The 14,913-nt window shown below is 40.4% G+C and overlaps 3 protein-coding genes across 3 annotated transcripts in view; all 3 read left to right on the top strand.

Annotated features, from left to right (window-relative positions):
• The window catches only part of LOC139650811 (Golgi reassembly-stacking protein 2-like), a 33,392-nt gene extending 23,070 nt beyond the window's left edge, over nucleotides 1-10,322 (top strand). Inside the window, exons 10-11 of the mRNA XM_071527581.1 lie at nucleotides 8,491-8,598; nucleotides 10,303-10,322. Of these exons, the coding sequence (XP_071383682.1) occupies nucleotides 8,491-8,598; nucleotides 10,303-10,322 (128 nt within the window). The remainder of the gene's footprint in view (nucleotides 1-8,490; nucleotides 8,599-10,302) is intronic.
• Nucleotides 10,323-10,328: 6 nt separating this feature from the next.
• Nucleotides 10,329-11,579, top strand: slc35g2b (solute carrier family 35 member G2b). Its single transcript, XM_071527605.1, has one exon. It carries the CDS (start codon nucleotides 10,329-10,331, stop codon nucleotides 11,577-11,579), a length of 1,251 nt encoding a protein of 416 aa, XP_071383706.1.
• Nucleotides 11,580-14,449: 2,870 nt separating this feature from the next.
• nck1b (NCK adaptor protein 1b) overlaps nucleotides 14,450-14,913 on the top strand; it is a 29,532-nt gene continuing 29,068 nt past the window's right edge. Inside the window, exon 1 of the mRNA XM_071527600.1 lies at nucleotides 14,450-14,631. The gene's annotated coding sequence lies outside the window, so the exon portion shown is untranslated. The remainder of the gene's footprint in view (nucleotides 14,632-14,913) is intronic.

Here is a 14,913-nt window from a genome sequence, read left to right as displayed (position 1 = left end):
ACAGGCTGCTGTATTAATTCTCCCTGGGCCTCCCAGGCCAGTCAGTGGCAGTAGTCTGAAGGGGTTGAGGCATAGGCTAATCAAAACCAGATATGGCCATGTCTTAATCACAGACTCTGACGCAAGGTTAAACCACCTGGGGCAAAACTGGATGTTTCTGTGCCAGATGGTCTTTCTGATGTTACTTTTAAGAAACAGAAGAAGAAGAGCAGTTTGTTTTGTCAGGTATATGGAAGGCAAAATTATGCATAATCTTTCAGATGTAATGGTTATACCGTGATGTTGAATGGTACCCAGTAGTAGAATAGATTTCTTTTGATACAGCCTGTAGTGAGGAGAGGTCTCCAACTTAACAAAAAAGAAATATCCGCTCTGTTGAACAGGCACATAAGTTCCCATGCTGACTCACTCAGGGGACTCGGCCTACGTGTCTGTCTATTGTGAAGGCACTGCAGACGTGTCATCCACTTGTACACTCTTACACGGTCCTCTTTTCAAGCTGTAGAGATTGGTTTGTCAAGCACTCTCACAACAGCAAACCACACAGCTTACTGTCAACCCTGGCCTCCCTACCTCAGCTCACAATGTCACTGAGCTGAAGACTGGGCAGGCCCCTTTCAGCTGAGTCCCACAGCAGGGAGGTAAAGGCAGTGTGCCGCGGCAGCTCATACAAAATGCCCCCTGTCAGATCCGTCTCCCCACAGCAGGGGGAAACTAGCTTGACTACCTTTCTTTCATATCCTCATGTCTAAATGCTGACTGTGCCTTCTGAACTGTTTCTCTAGGGGTCCATTTTCGGCCCACAGATACAGTAGGAGCTGCACTCCTGTTACGACTTTGAACAATCCATCTCCAATTTTACTTTTGCACATTGAACTCCTCTGTTACGCTAAAAAAAAGAATAGAGCCAGAATCCCTTTCCCATACAACACCACACTACTCACACACTGTGGGACTGCAAGCCATTTCCATACATACATATAAGCGAACTAGCCTCTCTAACACATTAGCCAAGAAAACAGGCCAAATTCCAGTCTCCTAAAAATGTTTGAAATGAGCATGAACTCATTACATGTTATGGACACAAATTAATGTCAACATTATGTGACAATACCACAAATTAGACCAACTATTGCCACCTGTTCGTCATGTGAAAATGTTAGCTAATAACAATTAATTTTAGGCAAGTAAAACAACTTCAGGTTAAGGTTAGGGTTGGTTAGGCAACTAAAACAAAGACTTTCACTGAAAATGAAAGCTTCACCCACAGTAGAAAACATCTTGGCATGAGTTGAGAATTGAACCTGAGTTGTCAAAGCTGAAGGAAAATGTATTAATAACCATCCACCACCCTGACCACAGTCCCCTCACTGTTGTTTTTACCACTTCAGTGCCAAACTGGTTGTAGTCGACTGTCCTTCACATGATCCTTTGTGGTGGGAAAACATATTTCTCTCACTTATTGTGCATTGAGTAAGCCCTGAAAGGCAAGAGAAAAAAAAAGAATTTTCTTTATTGATCCAAATAACTAAGTCTTTCTTGTCTTGTGTTTATCTCAATATATAGCAATATATGTATCTCAATGTATAGACTTACCAACAGGTGGAAAAAAATCTCCACAATACTTTTTCTTAGTTCTACCATTTTTTTCACTGTCCAATGGCAAGTGGACTGATATCGCACCACCTCTGTCAACTGATGATGAAACCCAGTGCCAGTTTGATGAATGGTGGCCATACAGCCAGGGTCAAAGCAATATCACTTTTCTGCTGGAAAAACATGGACATGATGCCATTAAAAGCTCTGAGAATGTGTGTGTGGCTTACTGTGGATCACTGGTGAATTGCCTCTCTTAGACGGAGACGTATACACATACAGACATATAAATGCACATATGAATCCATTCATACATGCACGGACTCACATATATGCATACAGGTGTGTGTGTGTTTTGTGCATGTATGAACAAACATATACACCTTCAGCTCCATGCATTTCCTCATGCCAATTACCCAAGGAAAGTAAATGAGGCAAATCATGGCATCATATTACAGTGAGCCATTGGCTGCCCATGGTAAATCATGCTAATGAAGCTTCAAGTCTCAAGGTACTGCCACAAGCCTGTGAGGCATCTGAAATGAACACTGCTTCCTTACAGTCCACACCCAAGTGGGGCCGTAATTCAAACATATACTCACAGAAAGGAATAGTATTCTGCTCAGACTTGTATGGAGTTTTCACAGGCACACACAAGATGTCACGGCAAATCAGCAAAAACTAAAAAAAATAATTTCGCAACTGCTGGAGCTTCCAATTATGCTTGGCTGCGCTGATATTATCAGAGTGAGAGAGAGAGGGAGAGAGAGAGAGAGAGAGAGTGACAATGTGTTGAAGCTTGTTATCTGCTACAGTGAAAGTGCAAGTTTGATGGAGAGGAGGGAGGGGACTTCAAAACTGTCCATCCTCAGGGAAACTGCTCCCCTTTCCGTAATCTGCATCTAGTTGGATGTATATGATTTTAGGTCCCACAGTTTCTCCTTTCATCACTCAGCAGATGGGGTTGAAATCAGAGGCAGGATGGGCTGAGGTGGGATGAGCTCCATTAATTAACTGGAAGACATTTATGGGCCCATGGATCACTAAATACTTGTTGTGTAACAGTATAGCACCTATAAAATTTCACATACCACAAGATAAACGTTCCTGTTTAAGTTATCAACTTATTTGTGTTTTCACATGGACTGTATTGTATAAGACTTTATGAGAATATGGTCGTGTTAGGGTTATTGATTTATCTCTCAGTGAGCAACGCTCAAATGATCTTTGATCCACTGATTGGTTTTAATGTGCTTTGATTGGAACAAATGTTTTCTGTGTGTATAGGTATGGTAGGACGCAGAGCATTAACCCTCAGCTTCAGAGGTGTTGTTCACCCTGATGATTGTCTTGTCAAATTCAAATGGGTTCACATGGGTTAAATACTTGTGTTTTGTTAAGCAGAGTGGGTGTCTGTATTGGGGCTTGGTGGGTTATTTTGATTTCTGTTCCGATTTCCGAGAGAATCCCCATTGCATTGGTTACTGTTTGCTGGTTTGTTCCCTTGCTGAGGTGCCACTGTCTATCTGCTTTCACTTCCTTCCTTTACAGGTTTTAATTAAATAACTTAATAAAATAATAAAGCATGCTTTGTTAATGGCAATTTGACCCACACTGACTGTTGTGCTTCCTGACTGAAATAGACATGTGAATGTGTTGATTTTGAAGTTGTTTCTGAATGTCTACTAGTGACATAATGCATGACTTTGTTTCACCTTCTTATAATATGTTGTAAATCAGGTTTCCCTGTTTGGGCAAAAGAGTCAGGAAAAGAAAAGTAATGATATGTATGAAGTTGTATGATCTATGATGATACATTTTCATATTTAATCTCTCTGACCAGATACTTTTTGAGACCTTTTGAGTTGATAAAAAAGAAATGAAGTAAACACTTCAGTCCCATCTTTGTTTAGCTTTTTCCCACGGCACATCCAAGGGAATCATGCGGCAAATTCAGGTCAGTCAGTCAGTCAGTCAGTCAGTGAGAAATGGATCTAAATCGATCTCTAATGTGCCTGATATGCACATCACATTTACACTTGTTTTTTTTGCGTCTTGAGCAGATTGGATGGACATTACATGTCTGTAATTTGGAGATGTACAGACAGCAGACCAGCAGCATTGAACTCAATCCACACAGTCTCCCGGTGTGAAAACAACAGTGAAACATAACATTCCACAGTCAGTAACAGGGATTTGCAGACAGTAACTTGTCTTCGCTGCCCTACAAACTTTAACAGTAGGTGATGTCATCTTGTGATATTTAAATAACGTTAGTGGAATTAGGTAATTTAACCTACCGCATTGCTTCAATGCATAGAATTGAACACAAGCGCTGTGGGTCTGTAAAGGATCTGTGCTTGTTTTTTTAGTGGAAAAAAAACAACAACAAAACAATACCACGCAAGAAGGTCCTCTCTAGGAATGCCTTTACCTTCGTTCATACATAATTAAAAAGACTCTGTTTAGGACAAACTGCTGAGTCAGCCCTTTTATGATTCATGGAAATATGAGGCACTAATTGAAAGGGAAAGGGCCATCTCACCATTGCAGGTATCGCCATACTGAAGAAAGTTAGGCATGGTCCTTAATAGTTGGCTGAACATGACAGTGTTTGTGTCCCACCAGACAGAATGAAAATCTCTAAAAGCCTAATTTTATCTGAATTCTCCTTAGTTCATTCAATGGCAATCCACAGGAATTCAATTTTGTACACAAAGTTTGGGTAAATTATCTGTCCAGGACGCCTTCGCTGCTTTCTTTCTTGTAATAGATACCCAAACTAAAATTATTTGGGCTCTTGGGAATATGTTTATGATTCAATAAATACCCTGTATTCAATTATGCATGTAGATATTTAGCATTATTCTTACTGATTGGTAAGATAAACACACACACACACACACACACACATCCATTCACTCACTATAACCCCACCACCCATCCACATATATTGTCCATCAAAGTCACCACCTTCCATTCATTCCACATGATTTGTTCCATGTCAGTGACAAGCCGCTTCTCACATTCTCCACTCCCCAATTCCTTATATTGCTGTATAAGCCTGTCAGTCATTCTACCAATAGAATGGATAGTGGGTTGTCGTTTTCTACTCTCCACCCCAATAAAATGGAGATATATCTACTTAATCAATGACAGATGGCCTGGCCTCCAGACAGAAGATGAATGAGCCTCATGTCTATTGTGAAAGCCCATTAGAGGGGCCAGACAAGTCTAAAAATCTAAACCACAGGTGTTGAATACAAAACAGAGATTTCAAACCTCTCATTTTTTCCCCTCCAATATGCTCACCAAATGGCCAAAAGAAAGATAACACCGAATTCCAGCTTTTCAGTAGAAAATAAGCCATCCAGAGACACAGTGAGAGAAATGTGAGATGACTCATAACTTTTATTCCTTTGAGCAAACAGGCTGTTAAACTTCCACCACCACTGAAATGTGTGAAAGCAAAAAAGCTTCTAGGTACAGAGCAAAATATTGAATTTCATATCAGTCTAGTAAAATTTCATGACATGAAACTGCACATAATGTTTGAGTTTCTATGTGAAATCCCTGCAAATCAGGAGATCAATGTGATGCCCAATATACCTTCTGTTATCAAACATGGCATGCTGTGACACAGATTTAATCAGCGATCCGAGCAGCTCCTGTCTTTTCACTCCCAGATACAAAATAGCTCTTGCTGTTTGCTGAACAGTGCACAAAATACATTAGTGTAGATTCCTCACAGAAAAAAAAAAGAAACTTTACGCATAATCGCTGTTTAATCATAAGCAAAACAAGTGTTGTTCCTGTGCATCCTCCTGTGCATAAGTGAGGATAAACACTTACATTATCAATTATGAATGCAGTTCATTGGCTTGAAATTCTGTGTTGATTTGTTTTGCCCATGTCAATAATCAGTTGATAACCTGAACACAGCCATGTAATGAAGCTCCAGGGTAAAGTGAGTCAGGTCAATGGTGTGACGCAAAGAAGCTGTGCTACAGCTGTGTGTATTGCAGGGAATGATAGAAATTTATTGACATAATATATTGAGTAATTAGTCTTCATTATGTGGGCTCATACCTATTTAAAAATCTCCTTGTCTGCGCATGTCAATTGTTTCTTGACACCTATTGATTTTAATGGACCGCGTTCAGACATTATGAATGATGGAAGCCATTTAGATGAGGATTAAATGTTAAAAACCAAAGCCAAAATGGAACAGGACAGAGTTAAAGAGTCAAAATAACTGATATACAGTGAAATCAACAAGTGTTTATTTCTAAGTAAGAAAAGCATCTTTAGCATTCAGGCAGCTTAACATGTTACATCTCCCCTGAGTTATCTTCCAGACCAGATACAGGAAGAAAATCTGTTCCTCTGTTTAGTGAAATAATGTAAAATCTCCATTTTCAGCACTGCAGCATCTTGAACTTTTCACCTCTCAAGTAAATCATGACAAGCCTCCTTAATTGAATTCCCATCCTGTACGTTCAACCTGAATGGTACAAGGAAAAACTGCACCGCTGCTTCACAGCTTCATCGTGGTTCAATGAGCTGTGAGGCAGTTCAACATTTACCAGGGCTTTTTATTCCTTCACTTATTCGTGTAGCAGAAGCACTGAATGCTTAAGCAATTACAGCATCACACACACTCCTACGCTCCCTCTTAAAGTCACTTGTTTTGAAAAATTGAGGTGTTCCTCCATTCTTTTCAGAAATAAATGTCTGCTCAAGGGAAACTTCGATGTCATGTATCAAAGTGTTACAAAACATTTTGCTATGAAGAGCTATTTGCATTTGAACACTATTTACACCCAACTAAGATCAAGGGAATGATTGTAGAAACTCATAATTATTAAATTGAGATTTAATACAGAAGATCTGCAATGATTCTACTGCATCTCAAACAGTGTAACACATTTTATGAGGTTGGTAAACATAGATTATGTGTTGCTTACAAGCAAGAATATTCAAGCAGTAGTAATTTCTTTTTTTCATGATAACACATCAATATTGTAAGCCCAGATAAGTATCTATTAAAAATCCTAAAAGAAAACATCCTTCCTCATGTTCAAAGAAATGAGAATGAAATTCAAAACAAGTACTGTAAATTGAGTATACTTAAGTATTTTCTCTGAGTATATGACATGATATTTCCTGATATACTCTGGTCATAATTTGGGTTAAGTTTATTGTATGTTACCAATGATATTATCATCAGACCTAAGTTTGTATGAGTGTTGTGATGTCAGACAACCAGAGTGTCTCCAAAAACCATTGTATTATATTATTATTATTGTATTATTTATGCTTTAGGTCCATCATCAGTTCATCATCTGAAAGGTTGACTTGCTTAACATTCATCAGACCCACAGATGTGTGTGTCACTAATAGGTCTAAATATTATTATAATATCACCCCTTTAAGTCCATATTTCCTACAATCCTCCTTGACTTAAATATGTTGTACTCCCAACTAAGCTGGCTTTAAAATGCAACCTAAAATTACAGTTCACACAGCCATTTTAAATGTTCAATAAAATGTGACATTAAGATAACTTTGTTTAAAGAACACTTGTATAAAGAACACTTCATACAGCTCCTGCAATGATACCAATTTGATATGTTTTCTTTTTTCTGCCATGACTGATTATAACCTTTCATTAGCTGATGAACCAGAATGACAGCCATTTATGGCAATTGTAAATAGCTAAATGTAAATGTTGAGACACAGTTAATGGCCATAGCATCAGGAATAAATGTCACCTGGTGCTCTATCATGGTTAAAATCAGAGGCATGTAACCGAGGCAGAGGGTAGTAACAGCTAGTAACAGTATGATCTACCAGCTGAGGCTCCTGTTGCATTGCCTGGGGGCTAAACTACACAGTGAATCTAATTTCAGTGCTTTCAACTTCCCCATCTTGAAATGACTATAAATTTCTGCCTGCACCCAACATCTGGCTCTCCTTGATTTTTGTCCCAAGGATGTCATCATTTAACATCCACAGGCTCATCCATAAACTGGCCTCCCAGCAAAAGACCCAGTGGTATTTTTGCAAGATGAATCAGTGTATTTGTGCCTATGAAAACGGTGGTCAAAGTGATTTGCCTGAAGCAAGATAGAAATCCATTGTTCTTTGGAAAGAGCCTGGCTAGGAAGTGACTGCCTTGCACACAAGAGAGAACCGACTGATCCCATGAGATTCTCCTTGTGTCAAATGGGAAGATCCCAGAGAGGATTGTGGAAATCCCAGTGGTTGCAGGCTGTGATACCAGATAAAAGAAACAGTAAGAAATACCTTGGCAAGCTCATCCAATATCATTTGGTACAGGCTAAACGAGGATGTGGCAATATGTCTAAAACCAGGAATGTACTGTATATACATAAATCGTACATACATAAATCTTAATGACATAGCATACTATAAGATATGATAGAGTCTTTTAAGGCAAAAAATCAAAACATAAAGCTTTGATTTTTGTTTGTATTGGTGGTTGTTTGCCTGATGGTGATCCAGCCTTTTTCCTTCATCACTGCCTACAGCAGGATTATTGCAGAGCGGCAAATCAAATGCTCTCATTAAAGTGAATGGGTTTGACTCATTTTCATGTGCTGATGATGATGATGATGGTGATGGTGATGATGATGATGATGATGATGATGATGATGATGATGATGGTGATGGTGATGATGATGATGATGATGATGATGATGGACCGACGCACATCTTTTTCCCTTTTGAGAGATGACGAAAAAGAAATAACATTTTGAGAGGGTCTAGGTGTGGGGGAAAAAAATAATCTTGGGGAGGAGGAGAGAGCGCTGGCTGTGACTAAGTTCAGTTCCCATCCTTCCCTCCTCTGCCTTTTCCCCGCTCCAGCAGCAGCAGCAGCAGCAGCACCGACCATCGACAGTGTGGAGAACAAACAAGCACCTCGCATCTTCAAGAGGCGCTCCACTCGGAGGGGAAGATGGGGAAATGGCAGTTGCAGTTCACCAAATGTAAGGGTCGAGAAATCAAACAATATTTCCATTTATGACACAAACCTGGCTTATTCATCGGTAGGAACTCATTAAATAACAAAAGGTAAGATATTTAACGTTGCTTATATGTTTCTGTTAATTAATGTTATTAGGCAAAAGCCTCATTAGACCGTCCTTTTAAAAATTCATGACTACTGATATAGCTATAAACATATAGGCCGGCATGAATTTAGTGATATGGGCTGTGAAGAAAATAGCAGATATACAATATCTAGCAATGCAGACTTACGTAAATGCACATGCATTCTCTCAACCTAAGTTAAAACTGATTTTTATTAATTCACATGACAGAATCCTTGCATTTATACAGAAAGAATTATTACTCAAAGGAATGCATTAGTCGGGTTTTAGTCGGTCCATTTTCTGACTTGAAAATGTTTGCCCATTCTCCCAAAAATGAGCTTTTTGTCCGATTTTGCGATCTGAAAATAACAAGACGTCGTTCTATTGGATGTAAACGCTCACAGCTTTGCTTCAGGCTGTCTTTTCATTATCAAATGGAGAGAAATGTTTCAAATGGAGAGAATTGTTTCTTTGTCGTTTTTTTCCCCCAACTCAGCATTTTTCCCAACTCATTATTATTGTTGACATTGTTAGACGTTGTATTAGATATAAATTCATATTTCTGAATATTTCAGGAATATGAAGAGAGAGAGAGAGAGAGAGAGAGAGAGAGAGAGAGAGAGAGAGAGAGAGCGAGAGCGAGAGCGAGCGAGAGAGCACGATGAGGGGGAGGGCAAATATGGATATGTTTCTGCCCCCTTGTGGTTTTGAGATATTAATGTTGTGTGGAATTGACAGACTGAATGTGATGCTAATGATCATCTTGAAATACAGGAATTATTGCCTGTAGTCTCTTTAATCACAATGATATCAGACATGTAAGATTTAATTTCTTTCTTTGTGACCCATATTTGTGGCTGCATTTTTCATTCTTTAAATAATCCACATGCAATTTCTTTACAATGCAATTATTGCAATGTAATGAATCCCTCTTGCAACAATAATTGCAGTGCGTGCATCAGTCAACCCAGTCGCACAGTGTTACAGTGTAGTGTTAAAAGCAAGCATCAGGAAGCACTCTTTTTGAAGGACCCCAAGGTATTAACCCTTTCACACAGTCCCTTTTACAGAATTTGCGAATTTATAGTGTGTCTCTCCTATAGTCTTATAAGTGGAGCACATTCATCTATCCTCACTCTGTGGTTTCCTGTTATGTAATTTCATCCCCATCAGCCTGCATCAGCCTCACAAGCTTTGCTGCTTGGCTTATATGAGCTCGTGCTGGATATATATATAGAAATAGCACAACACATGAGTGTAAGGATAGACAGGGTAAAAAGGTAAGTGAGAGGGTGCTGAGAAGTGTGTGTGTGTTGTGTGTTGTGTGTGTGTGTGTGTGTGTATGTGGGGTGTGTGTGTGTGTGTGTGTGTGTGTGTGTGTGTGTGAAAGCACGTGTGTATGTGTGTGAAGGGGCGAGGGAGGGATGCTGAGACAATGAGTGATGAATTATGCAAACATTTTTCTTTCTGTTTCAGAAAACCTCTTTCTTGACTGAGTATGCAAAAAAAAAAATCAGACCATGGTGACAATATTTGGATGCCATTTTAGTAATATTACACAGTAATGACTTTTTATTTTATTTTTCAGATTTCCCCTTTGACTCCTAAAGAAACATGGATACATCTCCATCCAAGCTGCAGTATGGATCCAAAAAGAGGGTTAAGATCCACCCAAACACAGTGACAGTGAAATACGCCACTCACTTTCCCCAGCCTGGTGATGAAGGCTATGATGATGCACCTTCTTTTGAGGACTTTGGCGCCTTCGCAGAAGCAAATGTGGGAAAGAGACTGGTGTCGGACAGCAAAGGTGGCAGGACTTTCTTCGGAACCATGGACACCCAGCCTAAGCAGCCAGGTGTGCCGAAGGACAAGGGGGTCGGGGGCCAGCTGGCCAGCTTTGGCGAGGCGAACGTGTTAGCCTCTAGGGTGACCTGGATGGCCTTGTTTGGGGCAGCGGTGGCCCATGGGTGTGTTGCACTGATCACCCGTCTGGCGGCTGACCGCTCTAAAGTTCCCTCGCTCGAGCTGCTCTTCATCCGCTCCGTGATCCAAGTGCTGTCTATCCTGGTGGTCTTCTACTACCACGAGGCCCCCTTTGGTCCTAAGGGCTACCGGCTGCGTCTCTTCTTCTATGGGGTGTGCAATGTAATCTCAATCACCTGCGCCTACACCTCGTTTGCCATCGTGCCACCCAGTAACGGCACCATCATGTGGCGCGCCTCCACCACGGTCTTTAGTGCTGTGCTGGCCTTCCTGCTGCTGGATGAGAGGCTGGGCTACACAGATGTGGTCACAGTGGTGGGCAGCGTCTTCGGCCTGTGTCTGGTCATGGTACCGAACGTGGCAGATGAGGAGAAGTCCAGGCTGAGCTTCTGGAAGGAGGCCTTCGGCTACACCATGACAGTGATGGCCGGCTTGACCGCTGCCCTCTCCATGATCGTCTACAGAGCCATTAAGGAGCGAGTCAGCATGTGGACGGCACTCTTTACCTTCGGCTGGACGGGCACGGTGTGGGGTGCCTCCACCATGTTTATCATGCAGGAGCCCATCATTCCCCTGGATGGCGAGACCTGGGGCTATCTAATTGGGATCTGTATCTGCTCCACCGTGGCATTCCTCGGAGTCTACTATGCTCTAAACAAGTTTCATCCGGCCTTAGTTAGCACCGTGCAGCACCTGGAGATCGTGGTGGCCATGTTCCTCCAGCTCATTGTGCTGAGGATGATCCCGTCCATCTACGACGTCATCGGAGGCCTGGTCATCATGGTCAGTGTATTCACCCTGACAGGAGTCAAGCTTTACCGGGTGAGCAGGGCCATTCGGCAGGATTATCAAGAGATCCTAGACTCACCCATCAAATGAGTTTAGACGTGTCAGTCTATTTGTTTACAATGTTGCTTGGTTCATGTGCAATTTCAAGAATGTCTGGATCATCATTTAATGATTTTGTATTGTTGTGTTGTTGGAAGAGTGCCAGTTATGTAATGTCTTATATTTGTCTGTGAAATAAAAGAGAAATGTACTATGGTGATTTTTTTCCCCTGATAGTATTGCTTTAATGTCAAATGGTGTCTAAGACCAAAGTGTCAGCAAAAAACAAGAATCTATTTCATTTTTGTGATATATTTTACTGCAACATATGAAAACATGTTGAATCTGGTTTTGTGAGTAGCAGTGTAAGAAGATCATTTTAATGATTTGCAACCTATGGTTATAACATTGACAAGGTGTGGTGTATCCCTGTGTTGTCACACTGCCACACTTGTTTCATTAATTGTCAGCCCAGGAATCATTCATATTCATACAGAGTGAAAGAATAAAAAAAATACCACCCACCATTCATAAATTAACTGGTATTGATTTTCTTAGCCTTAATCTGTTGCTTGCCAAGACAATCAGTGTAATTCATTTTAACAAAATGCCATGGAATCAATAGAGAAGACAGCAACGTGAATGGAGGAGGACATGGTTGCTTTTATTTGGATGAGAATAGTTAGATTTATTGTTTATTTGGACTCTGAAGAAAACTGTCTATTATTTTGTGAATAGGAAACACAGTACTGTGTACTTTCTTTCAGCAATACATTATGTACATACCTTTCCATGTTTTCGCCTCTTGCTCTGGCCCCAGCAGCTGGTTGATATTTAACACTAGTGATTACATCTCTGTGCGCGGCTCCTGTTTACTTTCAGACGCCTATCATCCTAATGGCCAGAGGCGGGTGCACAGTACTGAATTTAACTCCCCTTTGACAACATGAATCCATGTGCTTTCCCTTTTCTGTAGAAGAAAATTCAGTGGCTCGCCAGCAAGGTTTCCTTTCTCTGTGTAGAAAACCCAGCTGAGGCAATCAGTCTCTGCATTCTCCCTCAGGCAAACCAACAGTGATGGAATGAAATAAGGACATAATGGCAATACAGAGTGGATGAAAGAAGACTTGTATGCTGTGGTCAGAAGCTGACACAGCGAGGATGTTTCACTAGGAGCCCACCAGGTGGCATTCACAATCCACTTTGTCACTCAGACCGAGGGCAGGGCTAGTAGAAGTAAGATTATACCATGTTAAGGTACTGATAAATCCAGTGCTTATCAATAGTCAGTTTGCTGATAGGATTTATTGTGTCAACACAGTTTTCATGCATGGTTCAAAATTCATTTTAATTCAGTCTGCAGAATCAGTAAAGTTATTGTAAAAATGTGTAAGCTATTCTTCTATACATATGTTATTAGATAGATTGTTATATATTTCTGATATGCCACTGAATGTTTCTCTTACTTCAGATGAGATTCAAAATAATGAGTGTAAGCCTTGTGGTTACAACCACACTCAGTGGAGAGTTGTAGCTAATGTCAAATTAGTCTGTGTAATGACAATCTGCTATCAGTGATGTCACAGCAAATAAAAGAGGTGAGTAATCTGTGAACTCTGGTCGGTTATCACCAAAAGATAAACAACCACCAGTACAAACTATCTATCTAAAATTAGCTTTTATTTTCCTAAAAACACCTTCTGTCACGTGACATATATCAGTCTCTACTTCCTGCTCTAATGATATTAATTTCAAGATTTTTATAAGCTTGAAAAGATGGGTAAGCTTAATTTCTCAAACAAAAAGGCGAATAAACTGAGTTCAGGCCGGTTTACCTGCCACTATACATCCCTGTCAGCTCGATACCTTATTATAGCTATGATAAAGCCATTTAAAAGTGTGTAAAAATGTGAGGGCTCTTGGTTTGAGATTGGGTTATGGGTGCATAAAGTAGAATGCATGTAGAGTAGGCCCATCTGTTTGTGCAGGAAACAGATTGCATCCTGCAGTGTGCTGTACAACCCTCCAAATTACCCTGCAAGTCTTCACCACAGACATGTTTATTAGAAGTAGCATCATTTCCCATTACAGAAATAGCCTTACTTCAAACTGTAAACATTTTAACCAAAAATTTGCTTCAAGCTGATTACTCATAATTTGAGTATTGGTGTTCACAGAGAGCATAATGCATATTGCATATTTTTTTCTATCATACTCGCACAAAACTAAACAATAGCAGTGCTGATAAATTAATATTATTATTTTTCATATAAGGAATTAATTGCTATGGAATTGAAAACATGGCATAACATATTGTCGGTTGCAAGACAAAAAATTATCAAAACTGATGAAAAGAAAGTGCATTTCTGCAACTCCTATTTTTCTCATTTCACATACTCATGTAGGCTGAATTTCCACATTTTCTACTTTACGCTTTTGTTTATCTGTTTGTCCATTAAGAATGAATTAATTTAACTAGACTGCAATAGCATCTTGATTATACCAGGCATGAACTATAGCCCTACTCAATGCATTAGAGACCTGGAAAAACTAATCAGCTGTATGACTTTGCTTTGACAAACTGGTTCTGAGCTATAACAGGCATGTAAGTAATAATCTCTCTCTCTCTCTCTCTCTCTCTCTCTCTCACACACACACACACACACACACACACGTTTTTTTTGTGTTGATGAGGGTGGTAGTTTTACAAGCCAAGGGACATGGAAAGATGCTTTGGAAAATGCAAAACATCAGCAGCTGCAGTGTGATTGACTGACACCGCCACTGTCCAATCAAAAGAGAGACGTTTCTTCTGCAACCAATCGAGTGGGATTGGGAGGAGCTGGAGTCTGAGACGCTTGTGTAGCTAGCTAGCCTGGCTAGCTCCCGACCCTAGCAATGACATGCTTTGATATAGGAATGCTATTCCAACAGGGCACAGTGTATCATTAGCTAGGCCAGCTTCTTGAAGTTGTACAATTATTGGCGGCTTGCTAGGATTTGGTCATTTGTGTGTATCAATTTCAATTTGCGTAACGCTACATGGTAACTATTTCCAACACAAGATAAGAAAAGGTGGCCACCAACAAACAACAGCAACCAGGTAAGATACAGTAGGAGCAGGGTAGGGATCTCTGTGCTGCTACTAACGTTATTGCTATCAGACCCTAGCTCTCGCTAGCTTCAGGCTAGCTCCTGCTATACTCGCATTCACCGATAGCCGACGTCGGCTAACAGCTAACCTAGACAGCTAAACCAGTCTCTTGCCTTGCCAACATGGCCAACATTCTGTTACCCAGCTGGCTAACTGGGTTAACCGTTACATACAATTCAGGCTGTGGGGGCCATGAATATTGCTTTGAAAGGGCTAAAAGCATAATTGGTA

Source organism: Centroberyx affinis, unplaced genomic scaffold (genome assembly GCF_046629955.1).
Source record: "Centroberyx affinis isolate AG114_WGS23_722 - 3 ecotype Tasmania unplaced genomic scaffold, CSIRO-AGI_Caff_v1 ptg001546l_1, whole genome shotgun sequence".
NCBI classification, from domain to species: domain Eukaryota; kingdom Metazoa; phylum Chordata; class Actinopteri; order Beryciformes; family Berycidae; genus Centroberyx; species Centroberyx affinis.
Note: the sequence above shows the minus strand (reverse complement) of the source record. Positions and strands in the feature narration are given on the sequence as shown.

Bases quoted from the DNA above. Each gene is read 5' to 3' on its own strand.
- slc35g2b (XM_071527605.1), top strand. From the start codon at position 10,329: ATGGATACATCTCCATCCAAGCTGCAGTATGGATCCAAAAAGAGGGTT.